This window comes from Notechis scutatus, chromosome 9, assembly GCF_049901735.1.
Source record: "Notechis scutatus isolate UNSWTSFEM ecotype Mainland chromosome 9, rNotScu1.2, whole genome shotgun sequence".
NCBI classification, from domain to species: domain Eukaryota; kingdom Metazoa; phylum Chordata; class Lepidosauria; order Squamata; family Elapidae; genus Notechis; species Notechis scutatus.
In genome coordinates this window covers 1167775-1193029 of record NC_142017.1, presented here as the reverse complement: position 1 = coordinate 1193029, position 25255 = coordinate 1167775, and the positions used below count along the sequence as shown (strand labels likewise).

Below are 25255 nucleotides of genomic sequence, written 5' to 3'. Positions count from 1 at the left end.
TTCTCAGCTGGATGGTGCAAGGTATATTTTATAGTCAACAGATAAATTTAAAGCATCGACCCAAAATAAAAAGAGCAGCATTCTCAAAACTGGTTTGTTTATTGAACTAGTTAAAATAAGCAAGGGAGCAATTAGACGTCACATGTTAAATGGAGGAATTTCATAAAGCCTTGTAAGTCCAGAACGATAAAATACACCAAACATGGAAGGGGTGGTAAAATTAATTCATTCAATTAAAAGGGATGCTCCTGGGAATGTTTGACTCAAACTTGATGTATGCACGATTTGTAGAAACAGGATCTTTCTGATTCGCTTTGAAAAGGAGAAAAGCCCGACTTGTTCAGAACTGAAACGAGATGGAAAAAAGGATGCCAGGAATGGTAGAATAAAAGCATCACCTTGGGGGAAACGGTGGGTGCCGGTTTCAGCCGAGTGTGGGGGACAAAAACTTGGGGGAAAGGGGGCAGAAGTCATGGGGTGGCTGGTAAGACCCCTGAACAGGGGGATGCAAAGGTCCTGCTCTCTTGTGGGCCGACTTGGGGTCAAAATAAGATGGATTAGGAGGAAGGGAGAGGAGAGCGAGAGAAGGAGTGGGGGCGGCAGGGAGAGACAGAAGGGGGGGTGGGTGCTTTAGCCCCAACTAGGACCAACTTGATATCTTCTACGGGGGAAAGAGACGAAGCCGAGAGCTTTGCTGGCTGTGGCCCAGGTCTGATGTGATCCAGGAAGCTTTGGAATAATTTTTTATTTCAGCATTTCAAATTTTACACCTTTTCTTGACATCTTTTCAAATTTAAATCCAGCCTCAGAAAACTTTATGTCTGTGTACTTAAAACTAATTTCCATTTTTGTTCATCCTCCGGGCTTAAACTCAGTATCAGTTGTGACTTGGCAATTATTGGCATGCAAGCCCGGTCTGTTTCAAACATACATGCGGGGGGGGATCAGCAGGGGGCGGGAAAGGGAGGAAACATAAGAGAAAGACCACCGAAGACCCCTCCCACCCGAGGGGCTTGCAGGAGTTCAGGTAGAAGCCCCATCCTCCTGCTTGGGAAAGATCTGGCCCGAGTTTCAGTCCTGGAGGGTGTCTCCCATGCCTGGGTCAAACAGAAGTGGTGCCTCCCTCTCCGACTGCAGTCTATCTGATGGGGGAGATGCCTAAGAAATCACTTCAATAGGGTTTTCTTGGCCTGTTGGCTCTTCCTCCTTTTGCTTCTTCCGGGCCTCTGCAGGGGGTCGGGGTGGTGGGTTGCTGGGGGGGTGCTTAATGGTGCCCCCCACTTGGGGTCGCTCTGGAGGCTTTGCTTCAATGGGGCGCCACTCTTCGCCACGTATGGCAGCCTGGAGAATAAAACCAGAGGGAAAGGAAGGGAAATTAGGAAACGCTGACTTTCAACATCTGGTGAAAACCCAAACAAGATAAAGTATATATGGAAGAAACTGAACAAAAAAATGCAATGTAATTAATCCAATGAGATAAAGAGCTACAGCTGGGGCATCCAACCTTGGCCGCATTAAGACTTGTGGACTTCGACTCCCAGGATTCCCCAGCTAAACTTTGGATTTTAATCTTTGTTCACTGATTTATTCACTCAAGGTGGTTTGGAAACGCAAGCAACCAAATACTAATTTGACAAATATCATTTTAGAGCCAAAAATGCATATACCCATTTCTTGTCACCAAAAACTCATTCACAAAAAAAACACCTCATTCTTCAAAAAAGAAAAAATCTTTTTAAGTGTCCTACCCGTTCCAGCCAGGAGATGGCGCAGGAGGACCGCCAAAGGCTTGTACAGGTAAACTTTTGCCACCTGGAAGGACTACCTTCAATTTTGGCTAAATTAAATAATAGACAGACTGACTTAACTCATGAACAACCCACTACATCTCAAGTGGCTAATTAATGAACACTAAAAGGGTGGCATCCTTTAGAATACAAAGGGAGGATGGATCTACTACAGGTGACTTCAGAGTTATATATTCATATAGTTTATCTCTCTCTGTGTCCAAAATCCTCTATAAAAATTCTCTTGGCTCTTTGAAAAGAGCTAAGAGAGATGAAAGCTAATTATGGGAAGCACGATTATCTGGCAGCCACTTACCAGTAAGTAGATGCCACTCGCTATGGCCAGGCAAACGGTGCCAAGGATGGTGGCTAGCAAATATCCTGCAGGAACTGCTAGGCTGCCAAAAGGAAAGTTTAAAGGAGAAAAAAGTCAGCTAGGAATGCAGCCCCTGCGATTATGAGAACCACAATTTCATTTGGCAAGGTTTGAGTTTGGCTCTCCAGAAAACCTTCCATGACCAATGCTATCAAATCAACTTCCAACTGACACCTGGTCAGCACCTGATTTTACAACCTTTTTGCAGCAGTCATTAAGTGAAGCCATTGGTGGGGTGGGGGTTGCAGAAACTGGGAATTAATATTGATTTCTGGGGGGGAAATGTCACAAATCCCAGTCACGTGACCACAAGATATGGCAAATGGACATAAATGTGGTTTTAAGAAGCGGTCACATGACTGTGGGGGGGGGGAGGCAGACGTCATAACTTTGAAACTGGGCCATAAATAGCTTTTGTCCGTTGTAACGTCAAATGGTTGCTAAGCAACCGGCCAAGAGTCGAGGACTACCTATGAGTATCTTCACCCTCCTTCCCATTCACACCTGCAACCTTACGCCCTGAGCAGGACAGCTGCAGCTGAAAATCCTGCCCTGGGTTGGCAAGGTGAAAAGTCTGAAAATGGTTGGGATGCAAATTACCATGCGTGGAGAACGGCCCGGACATAATAATTCCTTGTTAGGGGTCCACAGCTCTTCACAGCCGCTGTGAAATACTTCTGGCCACTGCAGGAAATCAGAATAAAGAGACAGCCAAAGAAGAAAGCACAGAATTAGATGCCGAGTTCAAGGGAAGAAGCATTCTGTGACACTCCAAAAAACACACCCTTTTCCATTTATCAGATTCAGAATAATAACAGGATAACAGTTGGAAGGGACATTGGAGGTCTTCTAGTCTAACCCCCTGCTATACCATTTCAGACCAGTGGCTGCCTAGTCTCTTCTTAAAAACCTCCAGTGATGGAGCGTCCACCACGTCTGGTGGCAAGCTGTTCCACTGATTAATTGTTTTCACTATTAGGAAGTTTCTCCTTTTCTAGGTTGCTTCTCTCTCCTTGCTTCTTGCCTGGCCTTCTTGTCTTGATAAATGCAACAGGGCTAGCTAACTTAATCTCACCCTGTAGATTCCCTCAACTCAACTTTAGAAAGATCCAGATTGATCTGGACATCCTCCGTTTACATCGTTTACTCTGTAAGTCTAAGCAGCAGGGAGGAGTAGAGAATAATCACATCCTTCTGTGTTTGGCAGCATGAGGACTAGAAACTTCCTCTTCGCTTTAGAGAAAGCCATGTTTCCCAGCAGACTAACTTCTTCCTACGGTCAAGAAACGCAATACTCACCACCTCTCTAGAGTGGATCCCTTTTTCCTCTTCCCTCGGGGATACTCCAAGAAGCAAACAAACACCCCTGCAACTCTTTAGAGAAAAAGGTTAAGGACAAAAAAATAAGGATTCTTTTGAAGGCTTCTCCAAGACAAAGAAAAATGTTCAGGACTACACGAAACAACCCAGGCGGTTCATTTTAAGCAGGAGGAGGCATTTGGGGCAGAAACCAGTTGGCTCAAAATTTAGGAAGGGTCAGGTCCACAGGCGATATGACAATGAGAATACATTTCCCACCTGGCCAGAGTCCATGCCATCCCCACTATGGGAGAAACACCAGGAAGAGAAGAAAAAAAACATCTTATGGAGATGAATCTGGCAGTGAGAGGGAACAGTCCCTTCAAAGCAAGATGGGCAGCATACAAATTTAAGAAATAAATAAGAATAAGGCCTTCTCCACCCCACCCCACATCTCCTGGGGGTGGGGGAAGGAGATGGAAAGTGTTATAAAAATAATTCAGTAAAAGAAATACACAAACAAACCACAGGCAATAAATCTTTCTTTGAGATCAGAGGTTTATTTCACGAGCAATTTGGAACATGAAAAGCCATCATAGCATAACAACATTTCAGTAAGATAATACTTACTAACATCCCATTGCAATGAGGTCCAGGGATAGTAGCTAAGTCCAGCGAGGAATAGCTACCACTGGTGGCCCTGATATGAGATTTACCCCCTTCTTTTATACCCTTTTTCTGAAGCCCACCCAGTAGTATGTAATCTTACTGGATGTACCTCAGACTGACTGAAAAGTGGGCAAAACCAGCCAAGCGGCTTGCTGGGTTGGGCTGGCTGAGTGGTAGACACCTGGGACCTAAATCTTGGCACGATTCCTATTTCCTTTTTGCTGCTCCTTGTTGGGGGCCAAAGAGACCGTCCTTCCACCAGCATCTCCTGGTAGAAGCATCTTTCGATTTCTCTTTTGGAAACCGAGAGACGTTATTATTGCAGAAACGTTCCCAAAGATTGTGGCTGGTCATCAAGCTTGTATTTGCCAGTCTGAAAATCCACCATGGCTTCAGATTGGGTCAAGTGGGGTGCAGATTCTTGGCCAGATTCGTGTGTCTTCTTTCACAAACCCTGGCTTTGGCCCCGTGGGCGAAACCACCCCACGTGGGCTCCTTTCTTCGTGATCTCGGTGGGCTCCTGCTGGCCTCGCCTTTCTCATTCTTCTTCCTCTCTGAAACTTGGCAGAAAACCCCGAAGAGCAGAGTTACCAGCAACAGAGAGAAAATGCAATTTCCTGGCCCCTATTTGGCCAATAGGACCTGACCTTCTCTCTCCCAACCTACTCACAGCCACAACATTTCCAAACTCTTCAACCACAAACATTCCAAATTTTGCAATCTGACTCTGCAAGAAGCAAAGCTGTCTGGCTTCCTTAATTTTTCTACTTTCTGTCTTGGAACACCATCCTCATTGAACATCCTCCATGTTGAATATTTATTTATTTGTATCCTGCCTTCATTATTTTTACAACTAACTCAAGGCAGCACACGTATCCAGCACACCTTCTTCGTCCTATTTTCCTCACACCAATTACCTTGTGAGTTGGGTTAAGCTGAGAAAGATTGACCCAAAGCCACCCAACTGGCTTTCATGACGAAGGCAGAACTTAACATTAAATATGGATATAATTTTAAAATAGATATAGGCAACTAGGTGTTATTTGTCCTAGCAGGCTGCAAGGGAATAGAATTTATACAATTATCATATGTTTACAAAAGGATACATTGCATAAACCGCAATCTCCCATCTTTTGAATTGGCCTGAAACAGCCACGATGCCACCGGTCACTAAAACTGAAAAAGAGAGAGAGAGAGAATTTTTGTTTGTTTGTGATTATTCACTTTCTATCCACAGTGTATTTTTCGGATCCAAAATTAAGCAAACTGGGAAAATGTGTCAACTCCTGAGCCCATGTGACACCGCAGATCGTGTGGATATACATGTTTAGCCTTGCTTTTAATCTCCTTGTAAAAAAAAAAGAAACAGATGTACAGGTAGTGCTTAACTTATGACCACAAGGAGCCCCAAATTTGTTTCTACATGAGACAGTTGTTATAGCAATAGCACTTAGACATATACACCGCTTTGCAGTGCTTTTACAGCCCTCCCTAAGTGGTTATATGAGTTTTGCCCCATTTACGGCCTTTCTTGCCAGTTGCTAAGTGAATAACTGCAGTTTGCTTGTCAGAAGGTTGAAAAGGGTGGGTGGGACTCCAGCCCTCCCCCCTCCTCCCAAGAGCCAAGTGCCCAATGTCCCGGGATGCTTAAGGCCAGAGGGTGGGGAAGGATAAAACGGAGCAGAGGGCGGCAGTGATGCTCTGTGCTGCAACATTCAGTTGTAGGCATGGAAGGGTGGGGTGTGTGTGGGGAGGCCTCCCTGGGGATTCCAACTCCTGGAAGCATCAGGATCCTGGGCTGGGCTGGGGGTCTTTTTTGCTCCCTTCCTGTGGCTGTTAGGATTCAGTGCAGGCACGGAAATGCAGGCAGTTGCTTTGCTTGCCCCACCCCCCCACCCCTTTCACAAGGAGGAAGAGAAGCCAAAAGAGAGAAGTGAAAGCTGCCCCCTCCCATGCGCAGCCCCGCCCTCCATCTCCTCCTGCAGAGGTTCAACGCACAGGTTGTTGTCCTCGGGTAAAGATCTGGCCCAGTGCTTGGCGTGAGCTCCTGTCTGCTTGCCTGGGCCAACGGGGCTGTCCGGTTCATCACTCAGGCTGGGCCCCAAGCCCCACAGTGGGAAGAAGGGTGTTTAAGATTTCAAGGAATATTCCTTCAAAAGAGGGTCTTTGGGACTCTACCTCTCTCCTTAAAAAATGTGGGGGAATATTTGGTGGATTCTGATTCCATATTAACAAAGCAGCAGTTGGCTAAGCCCCCCCCCCCCCTTGGCTCACTTGGGCAAGTTGTCTTCCTGTTGAATTAGTCAGCAACTCTCAGGTGTTAATCGATGAAGCTGAGCTGTGATTATGGGTAGAGGGCAGGCAGGGGCCTTCTTTTCGGATAGAAAAAGGGTGTTATGCCCCTCTTTTCCACCCCCAATGGAGCTTGTCCCCCCCAGTGGCGAGTGTCCAGTAGAAGAGCAAAAGGCCAGAGGGCTCACACCCCTCCCCCGAGCAATGGCCCGGTTTCTTCTTCCAAACTTCCTTCCCCTTATTTTCATGGTTCCACTTCCTCCCTCCTCTTCTCTCGCAACCGATAGCGCAACCGACAGCGGGCCAAGCGTTCAATGGGTGTGTGTGTGTGTGTGTGTTTGTGTGTCTTCCTTTCCCGTTGCAGCAAGGGGGGGGGGGACAGATGGCGCTGAGGGTCCAGGGCGACCACCAAGAATACTTTCCTGTCTCTGCAGGCTACGAAAGCCAATTGCCAATCTCTTTCTCCCGCGAAAGAAAACTCTGGCCGCACCTGAACCTGGACACCCCGCCCCCCACATCTCTCTCTCTCTCTCTCTCTCTCTCTCACACACACACACATGCACACACGGTGGGGGGAGAGAGAGAGAAGGAGAAGGAGAAAGAGGGGCGGGTTGCATCTTTCAGCAGCTTTCCCCGGGACCCTCATTTCGGCCGAACCTGCATCCAGGTGTGGCTCAACTTCCAAAGCCCACCTGCCCGTGGCTGATGGTCGGGGACCATGGGATCGAGAGTCCAAGGCCTGGAGGGAGACGGGGAGGGGGGGTGTCCCTCTTTCCACTCGCGTTTCTGTTCTAAATCCCCCCCAAACATTTACCCTCCGGGAAAAGCGGAGGTTGGCGGGGGGAAAGCAGGGGGGAGAAAACTTTTGGAAACTTTGTACCCAAAGAAAGGCGGGGGAGGGAGAGGAGAGAAAGCGGCACGAACCGAGCCGCAAAGGTGGGGGAGAAAGCCTGCGCCCCCTCCCCTCCCCTCGGCTCAGAGGCTCCGTCACCCCCACCCACCCCGACCCCCACCGGAGACTCACTCAGCCCGGCGGCCAGCGCCTGCTCGTTCGCCCACATGGCCCACTCGATGCGCCCCATCGCGCCGCCGCCGCCGCCGCCCCGACTCAGCCGGCAGCCGGGCAAGCAGGCGGGCAGGGGAGGCGGGGGGACTCGCGGCTCTACGTCCTTCCTGCTCCTCCTCTGGGCGGCCCAGCCAACAACGCCCCGGGGACTTTCCTGACCCCGCCGCTCGCCGGGCGCTGGGAAAAGGGGGTCCGGGAAAGCCCGGACGGTCGCGGCTCCCGCCGTCTGTCGCCCCCCCACCCCCGGCTGAGTCTCGGCGGGAGAGGCGGCCGGAAAGCCGGAGCCTGGGCGGCTGGACTCTGCCGGGGAAGCGCCCCTTCTTCTCCTTCTTCCGTCCCTTGAAGCCCCCCCCCCAAGACTGGAGTTTGTGCGGGGGCCCGGGCTGGAATTGGGCTCCATCCAGGTGGGGCTGGACTCCAAATCCCATCTGCCTGTGGCTGGTGGGTCGGGGATCATGGGATCGAGAGTCCCAAGGACTGGAGGGAGCGGGTCCCCTTTCCAGCCCTCTTTCCATTCACATTCATGCTCTAAACAGGGGTCTCCAACCTTGGCCACTTGAAGCCTTGGCGGACTTCAACTCCCAGAATTCCCCAGCCAGCTTTGCTTGGATGGGGGACCACCAGGAGATCCCCAGTCAGAGCTGCAGGTGGGATCAGGAGATGGAAATGCAGCCGGGGGAGAGGGGAGACCGAAGGGGCTCCAAGAGGCTCTTGCTGTCAGTATGATGGGGGGGGGGGGAAAGCTGGCTGGGGAATTCTGGGAGTTGAAGTCCGCCAAGGCTTCAAGTGGCCAAGGTTGGAGACCCCGTGACCCAGATGACTTCGGGCCCTCCCTTTTCCTTCTGGGTGGGCTTTGCAGGTGGATTTGTCCCGGGAGGGAATCAAGGACCCTTTTAATGTTGCTTTCGGAAGAGTTTGAACAACGTCTGTTTTTCTGAATCCTACAACTTTTCTATCTATCTTTTCTCTGAGAACATTTGTGTGTCGTTAAGTTAACTTTATGCTCCATCTTGTCAAAAATGGTGAAACCACCCCCCCTCAAGCACTTTTACTTGAGGAGGGGAGAGGAAGACAGCATGTCAATGAGAGAAAACGGGCAGAGACACCCCCCCAAACTGGGATGCCCACAGCCGAGATAAACCTTCCACAAAAGAGCCACGCGCAAGATCTCATTTATTTTAGAAACCTCTCTTAATCATAAAATTGTATCCAAGAAATGAAAGAGTATTCACTGATATAAATAGGGGTCACAAGACTTGAGGTGCCGAATCAAGAAGCCGAGTACGAAACGGGCGATGAGGACAGGTAAAAACCCTCAAATATGATCCCTTTGGGCCACAGCCAAAGGCGACCTGTCAGCCCGGCCTTCCCTCCTGCAACTGGCTGGCTCTGGGGCAGCCCCAGAGAGCAGCAGGTTCAGCTGCTGCTTGCAGGCATCCCGTCTTCTCCCAGGAGATGGCAGCTCCCATCGTCCACAACCGAAGGTCCTGGGCCGGGCTGAACCAAGAGAAAAAAAACAAAAGGGGAAGAAGCAAAACAGCAGGCAGGGGAGAGGAAACGCCAGGGGAAAGAGGGCTATAAAACTATCAGTTGCATTTTATCGTTTGATACTTTGATAACGTTTAATGATTTATCTATCTGAACAGGGACTGAAGCAATGCAAAAACAATTCCAAATAAATACCCAAACGCTTTCTGCGAGATTTCCTTATTGTTATATCCACCTGCATTTTAATCAGGGGGTCTTCAAACTGGACCGCTTTAAGGCTTGTGGACTTCCACTCCCAGAATTCCTCCCCCAGTCATGTTAGCTCAGGAATCCTGGGAGTTGAAGTCCACAAGTCTTAAAGTTGCAGAGTTTGGGGGCCCTTGATTTAAATGGCCAGGTCTGGGGGAAGGGACAGGGGGGGCTGATCACTAGGCCCAAAAATAAGATCTCCCAAATGCCGGTGTGGCTAGGCAGCAGGTTGACCCACAAGGACATCTGACTAGGGTTAACACACCTGGAAGTAAAGTCTTTTTTAAAAAAACCAGGAGCCTAACCCCATACCTATGCCACCCTTCAGCCCATGGGCTCCAAGGGTTTTAAGTGCAGGCTAGTATTTGTTTTTCTTTACAGAACCAATAAGCCAAAAAAAAAAAGGGAGGGGGGGAGAATGTTGGTCTGGATGAAAAGTCAGCACCAGCATTTGGAGGAAGGAAGGAAAGTTAAAAATCACTTAATGGGGCCTCCAGAGACACTTCACCCCAATAAAGGGTGAATATCCCCAAATATTTGTAGCTCAGGATTGAAATGAGGGGTCCTGGGTGGTCTCTGAGCTTGGTGGTTTTTTGGCAGGCTTTTCATGACCCAAACTGGGTAACATCATCAGTGCTGTATAAGGAGTACTGACAGCAAACTCCACTCCTTAACAGCACTGATGAGGTGGCCTAGCTGGGTAATGAAAGGTCTGCAAGAAAGCAACCCAGCTCAGGGAGCACCAAGGACCCCTCAAACTCCACCCCAAGGATCAATAAAACGGAAGCCAGTCCTCAGGATGGACAGAGCCCCCCCGCCACCTGATTTCCCCCAACACCTGGCAGGGAGGGTGCCCTCGTGTTCGATGCCCCTTGGCAGCCAGCAGGACAGGCCCCTACCTTGGTGATCAGCAAGTACCGGATGGCTCCTGGGAGAGGATCCCGGACCACCTCCGCCAGCAGCTCCTCCGAGGGACTCGCTGCCTTCACGGGGAGCCCCTTAAGAAACCTAAGAGGAGAAAAACCCCCGGAGTTAAAATCTGTGGCCACCCTGACCTCCATAAGGGAAACCTTAATTTTTTTGTTTCTGTGTTTGTGTTATTGCAAGCTCAGTCTCTTTGGACAGTGGGATGGGCAGCATATAAATCTAACAATAAGTGAATGATGAAAGACAAAAGAAATAGGCTGAAGGAGCCAAAAAGGCAGCAAAACCTGAAGCACATTTTCCAAAAGAAAACACTGTTTTGACATCAAGAAATAAATTGTTTAAAGCAAAAAAAAAGAGAGAGAGAGAGAGAGAGAGAGAGAGAGTCAGACAGGGGAATAACCACAAGCACTTGTAGGAGGGATTATAAACAAAGACCACATCCGTTACTTTTAAAAAACAATTTGGGGCGCAAGGTGGGTTACTCTGACTTCCCAAATAAGCAGCAAAGCTGGGCTCACTCACTGGTCTCCGTTCCTCTTGGGAGGGAAGGTGTGTTGGACCACTCCCACAAATTCCTCCAGCGTCTCATCCAGCAGGAAAAGGACAGCGTTGGGACCGGCATCGAACGTATAGGCCACCTGTCAGCAAGCACAGGGTCAGAAAAAGATAAAAGATGGAATCGTTTTTCTACACATAGACAGTAGACAGTGCTGTCTGTGTGTATTTACCCCTGCTGTATGGCTATAGCACTATTATTTATCCATATTATTGTCGTCTTTACTTTTGGTTGTTTTGCACGTACAACGAGACCTTCTATACCGGAGGCAAATTCCTTGTGTGTCCAATCCCACTTGGCCAAATAAAGCATTTGATTCGGTTTGGTTTGACCCTTTGACCTGCTGGCCAAAGACGAGGATCGCCAGCCTGCCCCAGGGGGTCCCCTCGCCTCACCCCTGGCGCCACAGAGCCCCACGCACTTTGGTTTCCCCGTGATGGGCGTTGAAGCGGTGCACCAGGGCTATGACTTGCTTGGAGGTGTCATTGAGGTAGAAGATGGGCGGGAAGGTGTCCAAGCAGGTGGCGTGGAACTGGTTGCTGTCCTTCATGGTGAGCTGACCAAAGGCCTCAAAATCCCTCTGCCGGATGTGCTGGATCATCTGGGCCATGCGCTCCGGGACCACAGCCTCGGCACGGTGCTGGAAGAGGACAACGAGGCTTTCAGGAAGAGACTGGACTGCCATCTGCCTGAAATGGTGTAGAGTCTCCTGCTTGGGCGGTGGGGGAGGGTTGGTTGGACCAGATTCTCAACTCGTAAAACATTTCTATGGTCTTTTTAGAGTTGCCAACAGAAAGGGAGGGGGGAGCAGCGTGGCAACTTCCAAAACCGAAAGCGCATTCCATAGATGTTTTCAAAGATAGTAACTAGGTGACTGAAGTTTCTGCCGTGCAAAATTCTAACTGGAGAGCATGACTGATGACTCTGGGCTATGGAGGTGTCCCATTGGAGAATATGAATTACGATACAGCCAAGGGGGGTAGGGGGAAAACCAGGGTCAAGGGTGACAATGAATGATGTGCCTCAGTGTTGGCTACCCCCAGGCAGTGCCGGCATGTTAACTCCTAATAAATCCTTTTGAAGTTTGGCTCGAGACTCAGGATTGAAATGGGGGTAACTGCCAGAATCCTGACATCAGGGGGAGGGGGGCTCTGTGACCGGGCAGCCGTGTCTCTTACCTTCAACAGGAGGCTGGTCTTCACACTGGTCTGCATTCCGGCCGTGCTGCCCACCGCCTTCTTCTCTGCACTCACCTGCCATGGAGGGAGGGGGAAGAGGAGCCACGGGGGGTGGGGGGGGGGCGGGTGCAGGAAGCATCAGCCGCTCAGTCCTGCAGAAGGGGCCTCCCCCACCTCCCTAAGCAACGGGGCCCAACTACTAGGCAGCTTTAGTTTCCGTGGTAGGGAACGCAGACTCACCACCAGGATCAGGACTCGCAGCTCCGGCCAGTGCGTCTCTGGCGCCACCTGTTGGGCCACGCTGTCTTTGCCGTCGGCATCGCTCCCCATCACCCACTGCACGAAGCCCCCAAACATACTCCGGCAGGCGCTCCCAGAGCCCTGGCGAGCAATTTCGGACAGGTCCCCCTCCACGCCGTAGAGCTGGGCCAGAGTGTAGACTGGAAGGGAAGCGAGAGGGCAGCCGGTCCCACAGCAGAACTTCTCCCGGGGGCCGCACCCTTAGGAGGTTTGGGGGCAGAACTCCCCAAATAAATGTTTCTGGGCTGTGGCATATGGGAGGCGGAGTCCAGCCCAGATTAGAACTGGCAGCCCTTGAGAAAGGGATCATAGAGCACACTGTGCAGTACGCAGAAGAGTCCAAGGATGGTGGAAACGCCCTGGAGGGGGCTAGAGGGGGCCTCCTGGAAGCAGGCATGGCTGGCTGGACTTTAATCAGCAACCCCAGCCCACATGCCACGAAGCCACCACTTCGGGTCTCAACCTCCCCCATCCGCTTTCTGTCCGTGGCTGCCACTCCTTCCCAGCCACAACAAGGAGGCAAATCACAAAGCCAGGAATCTCGAAGACCCCCCCGGTCTGACCCCCAGGGCCCCCACTGGGACCAGCTTCACTTACCCAGGCAGGCATAGCCAGCAGCAGAAGAGGCCAAGCCCGCCGCAGTGGGGAAATTGTTCTCCGAGGCTATGTGGACTTTGTAGCTCAGAGGAGGGAGGTCCCCCTCGTCACCCCCATTTCTCTCACCATGGCGCTTCCTAGCCAGGCGACGGACTGAGAGAGAGAGAGAGAATGAGAGAGAGAATGAGAGAGAGAAGGGAGCTAAGGTTGCTGAACTCTGCAATGAATACAGGACACAAGGAGAGAGAATATGCCCTCTAATGGCTGCCTCTTATATAAACACCTCTTAAAGGGATAGAACCCATCCCCAGTCTTAAAGGGAAATACCCATGCTATGCTGATTCATTCTTATTGCATCAGCCACATCTGGTAAGCTTCACTGCTGTTCAGCTCTTAAATCCCAAGACCTTAATCCAGAGGTCTTCCAATTTGACAGTTTTAAGACTCGTGGACTTCAACTCCCAGAATTCCTCCTCCAGTCATGTTAGCTCAGGAATTCTGGGAGTTGAAGTCCACAAGCCTTAAAACTGTCAAGTTGGAAGACCCTTGCCTTAACACATGGTTAGACATTTCCTCTATGCTGTGTCTCACCCAGCAACTATCATCCTGGGTATCTCCCTTCACTAAGGGGGCTAGGGGTTCTGAGCTGGTCAAATACTGTAATAAAGTTTGCTACTGCTACTACAGAGAAAGGCATTTAAAACAATATTCTTCATAATAAAAGCATCCAATTATGCAGCGTCTCTATCTGCCATCCAAAGCAAGGTGACTCCTTGGGCTGAACTCAGTTTCTGTGTCCAGTGGAAATCCTCAGGGCAAAAGAAACAGGCCCTGCTCACTGGCGCTCAGGCCTTCAAAACAAAGAATCAGAAACACCAGAACATTCAGAAGCCAAGCTGGGCGGCCCTGCGCTTACTTTCCCGCAGGCAGGTCTGGAGACGGGGCTGTTCGATGTCAGCCGGCTCCCCATTCAGCCAGAGGCGGTCCTCCGTGAAGTCCCGGCTGAGAGCGGCTGTGGTGGTTGTTTTCAGCTGTAACAGAACAGAAGCCACGGCAGGTCAGACCTCCAGCCTGGAGCAAGTGTGAGGAAGCCCACAAAGCCTCTGGGCGTTCCAAGAATCCACCCTCACTGGATTATCCCGTTAAGCCACTGGCTCTCTTCTAGTGGTTCATGAGTGAGGGGATCTCATCACCTGCCTCCAAACGTTAAATGAAGTGGCAATGGCAACAATAGGGCAGCCAAAGAGGGCAGCTCCCAGAAATGAAGGAGGAAGAAGAGCAGAAGCAACCTTGACAGGATTTTCAGTTAAAATTGCAGCTCTTAAAGGGGTTTTAAGTGGTCCTAAGGCAGAGGCCTCCAAACTTCGCAACTTGAAGACTTGTGGACTTCAACTCCCAGAATTCTCCAGCCAGCCATGCCTGCTTTTTTTCTCTCTTAATCTCCTAAAGTGGAGAGATATTGCAGAGGAGGGGATTACAAGAGAGTAAACTATGCTGGCTGGGGAATTCTGGGAGTTGAAGTCCACAAGTTGCCGTGTTTGGGGACCCCTGTCCTAAGGCCACAGAGCTTCCTTCAACCACGTTCGGTCTGCAGGCAGAAGTCGGTCACCCCAAACAAAACGGGCCACTTGTGAGAGTCTGGCACCAACCTGATCTTGGTGCAGGGTGACGCTGAGGGATGAATTAACAGGCAGGATCAGCTTTTCGTCTCGCTTTCCCCCTGGATGAGGAAAGAAGGACATGGCTTGAACTGGGGACAAACGCAGCACCGCAGGGCAGCTCCCTGAACCTTCCACGGACGGAGAACCTCATAAACCGGGAGACTGACAGAGCCGCTCCAACCTGTTTTCTGGCCTTTAATTACAGCTTGCAGGCAAAGCTATTATTTGTGAAGGATCTTCCTCCTTCTCCTGATCTCTCTATCGATTTGGCTCCCAGAGCGGGTTTTACCATGGAAAACCAGATGTTCCACATATTGCTTCAGAGTCTACAGGTACATTCAACAAACAAATACTCAGTGGATCTGCTCCTAAATAAAAATGCAGATAATTTCAACCTGGTTCGTTTAAACTGGGCTCACATCTCCCTCCAGCCAATTCATCCTCTGCACTCAGATGCAGGTATATTTATTGCGAAGGAAGTACAGAAGATTATAGCCTAAGACACCAATTTCTCCGTATCTGGCACCCATGTTCGTAAAAGCAATTGGCCCCTTTAAGCCTTCTTCAAGAGGGCTCGTTTGATTTCTCCTTGCTCTTCCTGGCCCTTGATTCACGCCTCCTTGGGGTTCCCAGCCCCTCTTTCCTGCAGGGAAAGGTGTTTTTTTCATCATACTGACAGCAAGAGCCTCTTGGAGCCCCCTCGGTCTCCCCTCCCCCCGCTGCATTTCCACCTCCTGATCCCACCTGCAGCTCTGACTGGGGATCTCCTGGTGGTCCCCCATCCAAGCCGCCTTCACCAGCATCACCAGCCCTCCTGGAAAACCACCCCGGGCCCTTCGCGGGCTCCACGCAGCCACTCACAGTACTTGACCACCGCGATGTTGACCGGCGCCGTGCAGGTGACCAGAGCCGGCCGCTTCTCTCCGGCCACGGGCGGACTCATGACCGCCGCCGCCGCCGTTCCCTTCCTCAGCAGGACCCTGGCCCGGCCTGCCCAGCGCTCGCGCTCCCGTCCCAGTCCGCCCAGTCCGCCCTTACTGGGATCGGAGCCCGCGTCCCCCACCTCCTCCTCCTCCTCCTCCCCCACACGTGTCCCAGCCGAAGCAAGCAACACGCCTCCCCGCCCGCCATTGGCTCGCGCCGCTCCAGCTGTGGCCGCGCCGCCCAATCAGCGCGCTCCCCGCCTCCTCCGGCCGCCGCTCTCAGCCAATCGGAGTGCGTCGGACGATGGGGCCGCCGGCTCGCCTCATTCCAGGCCGGAACCTTCGGGGCTTGGTGGGAGCGGGAGAGGTTTCCAACTCGGGCGGCTTCCCGCGTGGCACCGGCGCCAGGGCAGGAGAGGCACAGCACAGCACCCCCCACGTGCGCGCATGCTCGGTTGCGTTCGCCCCGGCCGGGCTCTTTACCGCCGCCGCGTCTTCCTTCGCTTGCAGAGACGCGGCTCTTTCCCGTCTCCTCCTTTCCCCCTCGCGGAGGGTCGCGGCGCCGCTTCTTCTCCGCTGCCCCGGTGCAGCCTGGCGGGGGGAGGGAGCGGGGCACGCAGTGAGGCGGACGAGGCGCTTCTCCGAGCGGGGTGCAGCATGCAGTGCTGGGGGGACCTCTGCCTGGCGGAGACCCGCAGCTGGATGGGGGTGGGGGGCTCTCAGGGCGGTGTGGAGACCCGCCTGGCGCCCTTTCAGCCCCGGCCCGGCTGGGAGCCGGTGGACCTCGACGTCCGCCTCGTTCTCCTCCCAGAGGCAGCGGGACTCTCTCGGGCTCTTGACCTCGCCTCTTCGGGGCGAGGTCCAGTGGCCTTGTTTTGTGGCGGGGGGGGGGTGGAAGCCCCTTCGGGACATCGGGGATCTGCGTGGCTGAGAGCCCGCAGAGACGTTTCGCTCTCCCGAACCCGCCTCCCTTCCAGGGAGATACCCTTCCCTCCCTTCTCGCGGCTCAAGCCCCGCGCCTGTTTTCTCCCGGCGAGGACTCCGCGGGGGCAACTCTCCGCCCCCGCGGTCTTTCCACCTGCTCGGCATCCCCGGCGCGAGCGGCACCCAGGCGGGGCCGGGCTCGGTTCCACGCGGGGCGCCCGGCCGGCTATAGATAGACCGCCCTGCCGGCCAAGGCCAGATGGGTAGGAAGGGGCGGCCTCTTGCTTGGCCCCGGGGCCGGAGCGACTTCCTCGGCCAGAGGCGGGCAGGGCTATTTCTGGGGCTGGCATTTAAGGGGAGGGCTGCTTTTCCATTTGTCATGGGAAAAAGAAACTTAAGCTGGAAAGATCTCGGCACCCATCAGCCAACCCTCCTCCTCTCCTGTTTCAAAGCTCCACTTGATGTACCTGGCTCCTAACCCAGAGCCCGTAAATTAAGGTCATTGCACTTTTCTTAGACTGGACGTGTTTCCCACTCCCCCATGACATCGGGGCCTGCCCTTGTTATCTCGTCCCACAGAGCAGATCCTCCATTTCCCCTTCAGCCAGCCTCCTTGGGGACAGCCGGAAGACTTTAGAGAAGAAGAATCTCTGAAGTTCTATATTAATGTGGCCAAGAGTGTCCATTTACACCAGAACCTGGTAAGAGTCACTTGCTTGAGTTGGGCAGTAAATAGAAACTGAATAAATAAATAACATTTATAACATCACTTCCTCTCTGAAAGAGAGTTTGTATCCAATTTCTAACTATAAAATCCACTCCTGTAGTGAAGAAATATCTTTTCTTGGGCGGGAAACATTTTAAAAAAAACAGGGCTTCAGAAAGCAATCTTATGTTATTTTATCCTATAATTGTGAATTGAAATGGGATTGTATCCGTGTCAACATCAATCAAAAGTTGGTTTGTACAGCATACCATATTTACTCTACCGTTTGTACTAAAAAACTACTATTGGAAGACCTAAAGTACCAGACTGGGAAGAAATCGTGCAGAAAATCTGTGCGTTCACTACAAGTTGAGAACGACTTGATGGCGTGCAATCAATCACTAAACACTGAATTATAGTCCAACCAAAAGACTGAATTTATACATCAGACCAACCCTGATCAAAACAAAATCACCCAACAATTTAATAAACTTCACATGTTACAGTACAGTGTGTGAATGAAGCTGACTATTGAAATGTCTGCAAGAAAACCACCCACCCGTCCTCATATCAATCCTAAACTATAAACATTCTCTATTTAAGTACGGTAGGTGAGCCCTGGTGGCTGGGCAGAGTTAAGATTTGAACTCAGGACTTTCTACAACCCCAGCTGCCTTTACCCCAGGAAGGCAGATAGACTTTGGGGAGAGAGCTCAGCAGAAATGACTCCAAATGCAAACAAACAGGCTTTTTTAAAATTCTCAATCCTTGATCTGAGAAGTGGGAGTGGGTCGGTTTTCTTCTCGGCCAGCTTTTGTGGACCAAGAAGGAACCAAAACAAGAGCCCAGATGGTGCCTCCTGTGCTTCCCAGCTTCAGGCCACCGAAGCAGAATGGAAAAACAGACTCACTCATCTGATCCTCGCATTCCCCTCGCTGCTGGCAAATCAGCAGGTGGGGGTCTCGGGTGCCCACCTTTGCCCTGCTGCTATATTTACCAGCACTTTCCATCTGCTGCGAGTAAGAGGGAAAAACATTTGGCTTATTTTAGAAGCAGCAACATACTTTCCTGCTCTGGCCCTCCTCACAACAGGTGGAAGAGCTGTTTTTAGAACTTTTGCAGCTCAAAATAGTGCGGAGTTTACAACGCAGCTTGCTTTAGGCATCTCAGAGTCCTATTTATGTTCTCCGGCCACGGGGAAGGCTATAAATATTCCTGTTGCTTCCCCACTCTGCCAGGCTGACCTCACTGCTGACTTCAAGTGGCACAAACATCTCCCACCTTGTTTTAGGCCCTTTGATAGCAACAGAAGCACAGAAATGCTCCAGATGTTCTCCTGGGGGGAAAAATGGGGAAAACACTCTCATGGGTGGGTGAAAAACGTGGATTGCACTGACAAGCTTTCCCATGAGGAAAAGCAACCAGGTAGAATTTTTCTCTCGATTTTGGCTTTGAAATAGTCCCTTGGGGGTAGCCTCAAAAAACTTGGTTGCATCTTGATGAACACGGCCTTTCATTTTATTTGCCTTTTAAATGAAAAGGAAATCATTGCACAGACCCCTTGTCTGAACGCAAATTCCTTCCAAGAAGGACTGACACCAAGCGTGGAGTCCAGAAGAAAATGAACAGGGGGAAGACAATCTGCCGAATGTCACCTGTTTAATTTTATTTTTGCTCCGTTGTTTATGCACAGACGGAAAGATCACAGCATCTATCAAAACAAAAAACAAAAAAACCAGCCAGTTCAAATTTGGATGCTCTGGGAAGACTCTGCCAGACTCTGGCAGGCAGAAATGAATAAAAGAAATACTCTGCCTTCAGCAGAGACCAACCAGATTCCTTCCAAGAAATCCAGGGTGGAAAAAACAAACCAACCTCATATCTGAAAAGACCAGGAAAAAATATCTACATGCAGTTTAGTCAACCCAGGTCCTTTTTTCATGCTAACTGCTCCAAACTTCCCACTCTGCTGGCCACACCTTTGCATTCAATTAAAACCCCAATTGGGGCCATTCAAAATGTCAACAGATCTATTTCAAAGTATTCCTGAAATTTGGTGGTAAAGCTCATCCCGTCTCCTTTTTCTTAGCTTAACCTTGGCCTCTCCCAAAGGGGCAAAGGAAGGAAGGATTGCTGGTAAACCAACGAAGACTCAGCCTCTTGGGAAGACCCTGGTGGGTTTCCCCCGAATTCTGTGAATGGGCTGCCTCTCCCTGGAGTGGATTTGACTTGACCAGAGAAGATCCTACTAAGCAACACTTTTCTCCGAGTTTGTTAGGGAGGAAGCCCTCCCCCATCTTGTCCTCCCGCGCAACCGGCAGACCTGCCATGTGCTCTGGCAAGGGAGTTGTCACGATGGCAGAGATTCATCAGCATCCGGAAAAGCCACAAAAAATTCAGGCCAGAAGTGGGAGATGAGCAGTGTTTAATGCCAAGAATAGCAGAACGAAGCAGACAGTGAATGCATTGATGCTTCTGAGCACCTCTCCAGCATGGGGCCTGGAAGGAAGCCAGCTGGGGAACATGGTCTCTGGTGCTCAAGTGATGAAACCATCCTGGAGCCCAGAAGATGCCATCGCACCAAGAGCAATTCACAGAAGGAATTTAAAGTCATCTGAGGACACAACTCCTTTTACTGCTTTATTTGGAGCAAAGGTAGGCCCAGTCAGATCACCGACTCCTGCTGCAGGATGCAGCCGGCCTCCAAATTGCAGGTCTGCCTTCACTCATCCAAAGCTTCTCTGTCTCTGCCAGCCTCAGGATGCTGTGGCACAGGATGCGGCCTCCTTGTGCCGCAAAAGCAGCGACATCCGGGAGAAGGTCTTTAAGCAGGCGCAGCACTGGTACCTCTTGACCTCCGAATGGGTCTGCAGATGAGCACGGAGATTGGAGCGGTCAGCAAAGGCTCGGCTGCAGTGGGAGCAGGAATAGGGCTTCTCACCTGGGAAGGAATGCAGACAGGTGAGGCTAGGTGGGGCATGCAGGGGCAGGGGCTGAGTGCCAACCGCCCTAAAGAGAACCATGAGTTCATTTGATGACCATCACACACACAAAAAAGGTTATGAGTTGGGTTGGTCACTTAGGTGACCTGTTTTGTGACCTACAGCTGTGATGGGCAGATTCCATTACAATTGTAAGTTGAGAACTACTTGTAGAAGCACTGAATGCTACAGAAACATTGTGCAAAAAGAGGCCCATGTACCTAATTACAGGTATGTTACATGCCCCATGCGGCAAACGGGGGAACATTCCATAAAGCAGGGGTGCAAAATGAAATCTGGTTGCTAAGAGAAGCCAGACATTTGTGCCTTATCGAGCAATCTTTAATTCAGCCAGTGATTGTGACGGCGCTACAGGAGTGTCTGGTTTCTGGTGACCACAGATTTTGGTCACAAGGGCTATTCAATTTCAGCACCCCACCCACCCACCCACTCCCCAAAAAAGGCACAGGCATAACCCAGCTATTCACTCACTACAGACATCAACCCTAGAATCTGTTTTTAAAACCACGATTTAAACTTGGTTCGTGCCATTTAGCAGAACCGGTGATTTTCTGAGTAGGCGCCCACTGCCCTGCAGGGGAGGGCAAAGAATCCAAAGTCAGATATTGAACAGGAGAACCATAATAGACCAATGATCCATTACAAAACCCTCTGGGTGAATTTGGTGCACCAATGCTGCCTCCGCTTTGCAGGAATGCTGTAAGCCTAATGCTGCAAAGAGAACCACCTTTGATGCCATCCTGGGTCCCTAGAAGACAACTTCAGTGCTCATGCAACCTTCCACAGATGTGTTTGCACTCCAGCTTGGGTTGCATTGCAGCAGTGTGCAAGGCCCTCTCCCCTTCTTTCCTGTGATCTTTCTCCCTCACCTGTGTGTGTCCGGATGTGTCCCTGCAGCAACCAAGGCCGGGAAAAGGCTTTGCTACAAATCTTGCACACGCAGGGCAGTGTGTGAGTCCGGATGTGCATCTTGAGAGCCCCCAAGCTGGTGTACCCCTTGTTGCAGTATTTGCAGCTGAAGAACCTGGTGGTCGCTGCAGCTTGCGGCTTGCAGCCCTGCTGCCGGTGCCGGGCCAGGCCGGAGAAAGTGCTGTAGGGCTTGTGGCAATCCAAGCATGTGAACCTCTCCAGAGGGTCAGGCTCAGCTGGCAGCTGCTGTCCTTCTACCTCCTCCAGGTGACCACCCAGACTAGAGCACGTCCTCCAGGGCGGCAGGCCGAAGGCCGGTGGGAGATTGAGGTTGTTGGGGTTATCCCGGAGAGGGGTGGATGACCCCCGGCTGCCTCCAGCCCTCTCCCCACTTGGGAGGTTCAAGGCGAGCTGCTCTTTGGCCTCCCGGCTCTGCAGAAGAGGTGAGGAGAGGCTTGCGGAAGAAGGAGAACTGTGGTTCCTCAGAGGGCTGGCTTCGCGGGATGTGGAGGGGCAGGGCGTAGCCTCCTGGATAGAAAAGGAACATGTCATCCAGGTGTGACTTGGCCTGTTGCATTCTGGGGATGGAAACAACACAGAAGAAGTTGACCAACGTGGTATTCCTGCCTTCCCTTCTAGAGGTCTAGATTCTCAGTCGTTCAGGTCATGGTTGTCCCAAAGGTTTTTTTCCGAGAGGCAACTGGACTTTCTGGGAAGCCTAGAAAGTCCAGTTGCCTCTTGAAAAAGTACCTTTGGGACTTCCCATCTAGACCCCTCCAGACCCTTTTCCTTGACCTTCTGCACAAACACTTGCAAATGGAAACTTGCTGAGCCTGCAAATGGAGCGTTCCAAGGCAGGCTCTCACTTTCTCAGCAGCAACCGAAGGCAGCGTAATGCCCCCAGGCAGATTATAGCTCTCCCATCTAAGGACCAGTTCCCAGTTAGGTCTGATCCTGCTTAAGCCTTAGCCAAGGTCAACTGCTGCCCATCCTAATATCGGCCTGGGGTGCGCTGAACATGAATTGGGAGACCTTTGCTAAGTACCTTATATCTCATAAATTCTACTCCCGGGGAAAATGTTCCTGCTTTTATTCTAAGCAAGCTGTTTCCTAGCTTAACTTATCTCCACAGCCTGTACTGGCTTTGTTCCTAAGAAGGAAAGATGGAGGCTGCAGTTCCTGCAGCCAAGGGTGGTGCTTTTAATCCAAAAACCCACTTCCAGGGCTCTTCCCTTGGAGCAGACACCTCTCTTCGTGGCTTCTTCTGATGAACATCTTTGCAAGGAGGTGAAAAAACAGAGTTGAGTAATAAACTCACCATGAGAATCACGCGTGCCTGAAGGTCAAAGTTGCCTTTAAAAAAAAAAAAAAAAAAGCAAAGATCCAAAATGTGCACGGAGGACACCCCCAGCTGAAGCCTTGCTTTGATGGGCCAAGGTGGTATCGCCTGCCATAATATTCTCAAGTCCCTCTTATGACTGTTATAAATCAAACAGGATCTTACACCAAAGAGAAAGCACTTGGAATATTTTAAATATCTCCAGGCCACCCTATCACACACCCTCTCTGGTACGTTGGAAAATATTCTGCATTCCAGTTGAATTTGCATTCTTTTCCAGGGTATGAAAAAGTGAAGAAGGGTAAATGCCACACAGCCTGTTCTCTTGGAAACATTTACATTCAGAAACACCGAGGGGGCAGAATCCATGGGGGGGGAGGGGGAGGTAGGGGCCCAGGGTCCATCTTCACCAATGTAGGGGTTACAGGATGGCTGGCCAGCCCACTGGAGCTCAAGCCATCTTCCATGCATGTAGCCCAACAAGCAGAGATCAAACCTAGCCTTTCTTGGACTCTCTGTAAACCACTAGTATCCTCAGAGCACCACACCCTCCTTCTGGTCTTTGCAAGCTCTCTCAGTTGGAAACCCGCCAGCTCTTTGTCGATCACGAATGCCCTCACTCTGCACCCCATTTTTTTTTTAAATGCCTAGTTTTCCTGTTCTGCTGCATTGAGTCTTCCAAAATTCCTCTGCTGCTGAGTTAAAACAGTACTCGGTGCCTATCTTTGAGTCAGCCGAAAATTACAACAGGAAAACAATTTTGTTTCTTTGCAGGCAGACACCAATTTTAATACACACACTCAGAATTAAGAATGCAAATAAGGTGCACTGCATGTCTAAACCCAACAGGAAATTAATAAAAGAGTGAAAAGCAGGAAAAGTCCACTTTAGACATTGGCAGCTGAGTGGGGCTGGGATGAGAGTTGAAGGCCACCAATGGCGATTGCAACGGAACCCAGAAAAACCCAGAAAGCCCCACAGTCTCAGGGGCCACAGCCTGCATCACCCGTCCTGGCACGGTGGGCTGTGCAACAAGGCCCGGGCTGTTATTTTGGAGGCTGCCTCGGAGCATGTGCAGAGGCGATCTAGATGTGGGAAAATTCCCACCACCTTCAGGGTTTTTAGGGCACTGAAGCCTCTTCATTTATCTACTTCATTTATCGTCCTTTTTGAGAGGGAAAACAGCCTCGGCTTATGAAATTCCCCGAACATCATTTGGAACTTTGGATCCGTCTGCTTGCAAGCCGGCTTCCCTCCTCCGCCACAGCATCTCTCTTGCCCGGTTCCGCGGTTGCTCTAACTAAAACCTTCCACCTGTTGTCGCTTCTCCTCGGAGAAACTCCCGCCTAGGAGGAGCTCCGGCGCCGGGCAGCGCTGCCTTCCCGGGAACCCGCCAAGCCCCGAGAGCGCAGCCGGCGGAGCCCCGGGACAGAAAGACCGCAGGAGAAGCGAAGCGGAGGAAAGTCCCGCGGCTCCCAGCCTCTCGCAGCTCCGCCGACGGGGCCCGACGGGCTCGGGGGAACCGCTCTCCAGGGGCCGCCTCGAAAGGAGCCTCCCGCTTGGCCAGAAGGCAGAGCCCGCCCGCCGCCTCCTGCCCGGGCTCTTCTGCGGGCCGGGCAACACGGACACCCGCGGGGCGCCTGGGACGGCCGGCAGGCAGGCGGAGGGACCGGCGGGGGCGGCCGGCCGGGCGCCGCTTACCTTGGCGGCTGGTCTCCAGCTGGCCGTAGTTGGGGACGCGGCGGCTGCTGCGGGGCTTCTTGACCAGGAAGGAGCGCGGCATGGCAGGCGGGCGGTGGGTCTGCCGGCCGGGCAGGTGGCATAAAGCCGCGGCCTCATTAGCATGGTCCCGCCGCCAGCCAACCGCCGCCCGAGGGCCGGCCGGGGCCTCCGCCGCGCCGCCCCTTCCCCGGCAGGTGCAAAAGGCCGGGCTGCGGGAGGGAGACCCCTCCAGTCCTCCCCAGCAGGGTCCAGCTCGGACTCGGGGCCCATCATTTGGGCGGAGGGAGGCGCACCCCTCGTTGCTCCTCATCACCCCCACACTTTGCGCAAAGGGGGAGAGGGAGGTGCGTCTGAAGGACCAGTGCAGGATTTGGGGGAAGCGTTGGGGAGAGAGACTTCTGCAACACCACAAAAAGAGACCGACCCGAAAGAGCCGAACTTTTTCCAGGGTTTTCCCACAGGCCGATGCACCGAGGGGAGAGCAGCCCAAAGAGCAACCAGCATTCAGGATGGATGAGCGGATGAAAAACTGGGCTGGCCTCCCGTCTTTGGCACCGATTTGCACCAACCGAGGGAACCCACTGGACGCCAGGACTGTGGTAAAACGGGGGGGAGCTGAGGGGACTTGAATTTGGGCTAACATTCCACCTCAATATCCTACAGAAGACATTTGCTTCCTTAAAGAAAACTTGTACTCCTGGGTTTGGGCTTGCAATCTGCTCCACCAACTTCCATGGATTCAGAAGAGCCCCTTGCACTGGGAGGGGTCCTTGAAGTTGCCAGGATTGAGAAAGGCAGGGTGGGGTTTGCAGCAGGAGCCCATCCCAGCCAGCTCACTCACCTGGCCACGGAGTTCCTCTGCTTCCGTTTCTTCTTGAAGTACCAGCCCAGCCCTGGGGGCGGTTTTCCCCTTCCCCTGCTTGCTCAAAAGGTGGGTGGGTGGGTGGGGAATGAAAAGGATTCCTTTCTTTTTGATTTCCAATACCTATCAGCAGCCACAGGCCAGTTCTATTTTTAGGATGAGAGGAAGAGCATTCCTTAGGCACCAAGAGGGTCGGCCAGCCTCCTGTTATTGTTTACTCCCTTGCAACCCGGAGACCTTTCCAGGCAGCTGTTTCCTAGACCCCCCTTTTGGGCAGGGAGGGGCATCTCCTACACCCCTGCAAGACAACATGGCAACTTTGGGATAGGGTAAGAAGTTGATACCCACCACACTACCCATGTTTTTAGTTGGTGGGCACCAGAGCTGTAGGTGGACCTCGTGAGGGTGGGGCTTGGTCCCTCA

The 25255-nt window shown here is 51.8% G+C and overlaps 3 protein-coding genes across 4 annotated transcripts; all 3 read right to left on the bottom strand.

The window, feature by feature from the left end:
• Window positions 1-80: 80 nt before the first annotated feature.
• On the bottom strand, window positions 81-7720 carry CYBA (cytochrome b-245 alpha chain). The gene is made up of 6 exons (XM_087971369.1): window positions 7448-7720; window positions 5238-5307; window positions 3463-3537; window positions 2764-2847; window positions 2104-2185; window positions 81-1341 (listed from the first exon to the last, which is right to left on the bottom strand). Exons 1-6 carry the CDS (start codon window positions 7503-7505, stop codon window positions 1159-1161), a joined length of 552 nt encoding a protein of 183 aa, XP_087827495.1. The 5' UTR covers window positions 7506-7720; the 3' UTR covers window positions 81-1158.
• A 928-nt stretch (window positions 7721-8648) lies between these two features.
• Window positions 8649-15506, bottom strand: MVD (mevalonate diphosphate decarboxylase). 2 transcript variants are annotated; one of them, XM_087971376.1, is made up of 10 exons: window positions 15307-15506; window positions 14434-14771; window positions 13701-13815; window positions 12785-12937; window positions 12128-12327; window positions 11888-11962; window positions 11131-11349; window positions 10676-10791; window positions 10126-10234; window positions 8649-8986 (listed from the first exon to the last, which is right to left on the bottom strand). In XM_087971376.1, exons 2-10 carry the CDS (start codon window positions 14524-14526, stop codon window positions 8906-8908), a joined length of 1161 nt encoding a protein of 386 aa, XP_087827502.1. In that variant the 5' UTR covers window positions 14527-14771; window positions 15307-15506; the 3' UTR covers window positions 8649-8905. The 2 variants fall into 2 exon arrangements, with proteins under 2 accessions (XP_087827502.1, XP_026542071.1); XM_026686286.2 differs by having other exon boundaries at window positions 14434-14504.
• Window positions 15507-18640: 3134 nt separating this feature from the next.
• Window positions 18641-24046, bottom strand: SNAI3 (snail family transcriptional repressor 3). The gene is made up of 3 exons (XM_026686284.2): window positions 23950-24046; window positions 20870-21487; window positions 18641-19939 (listed from the first exon to the last, which is right to left on the bottom strand). The coding sequence occupies exons 1-3, from the start codon at window positions 24029-24031 to the stop codon at window positions 19755-19757; spliced, it is 885 nt and encodes a 294-aa protein (XP_026542069.2). The 5' UTR covers window positions 24032-24046; the 3' UTR covers window positions 18641-19754.
• Window positions 24047-25255: the final 1209 nt, after the last annotated feature.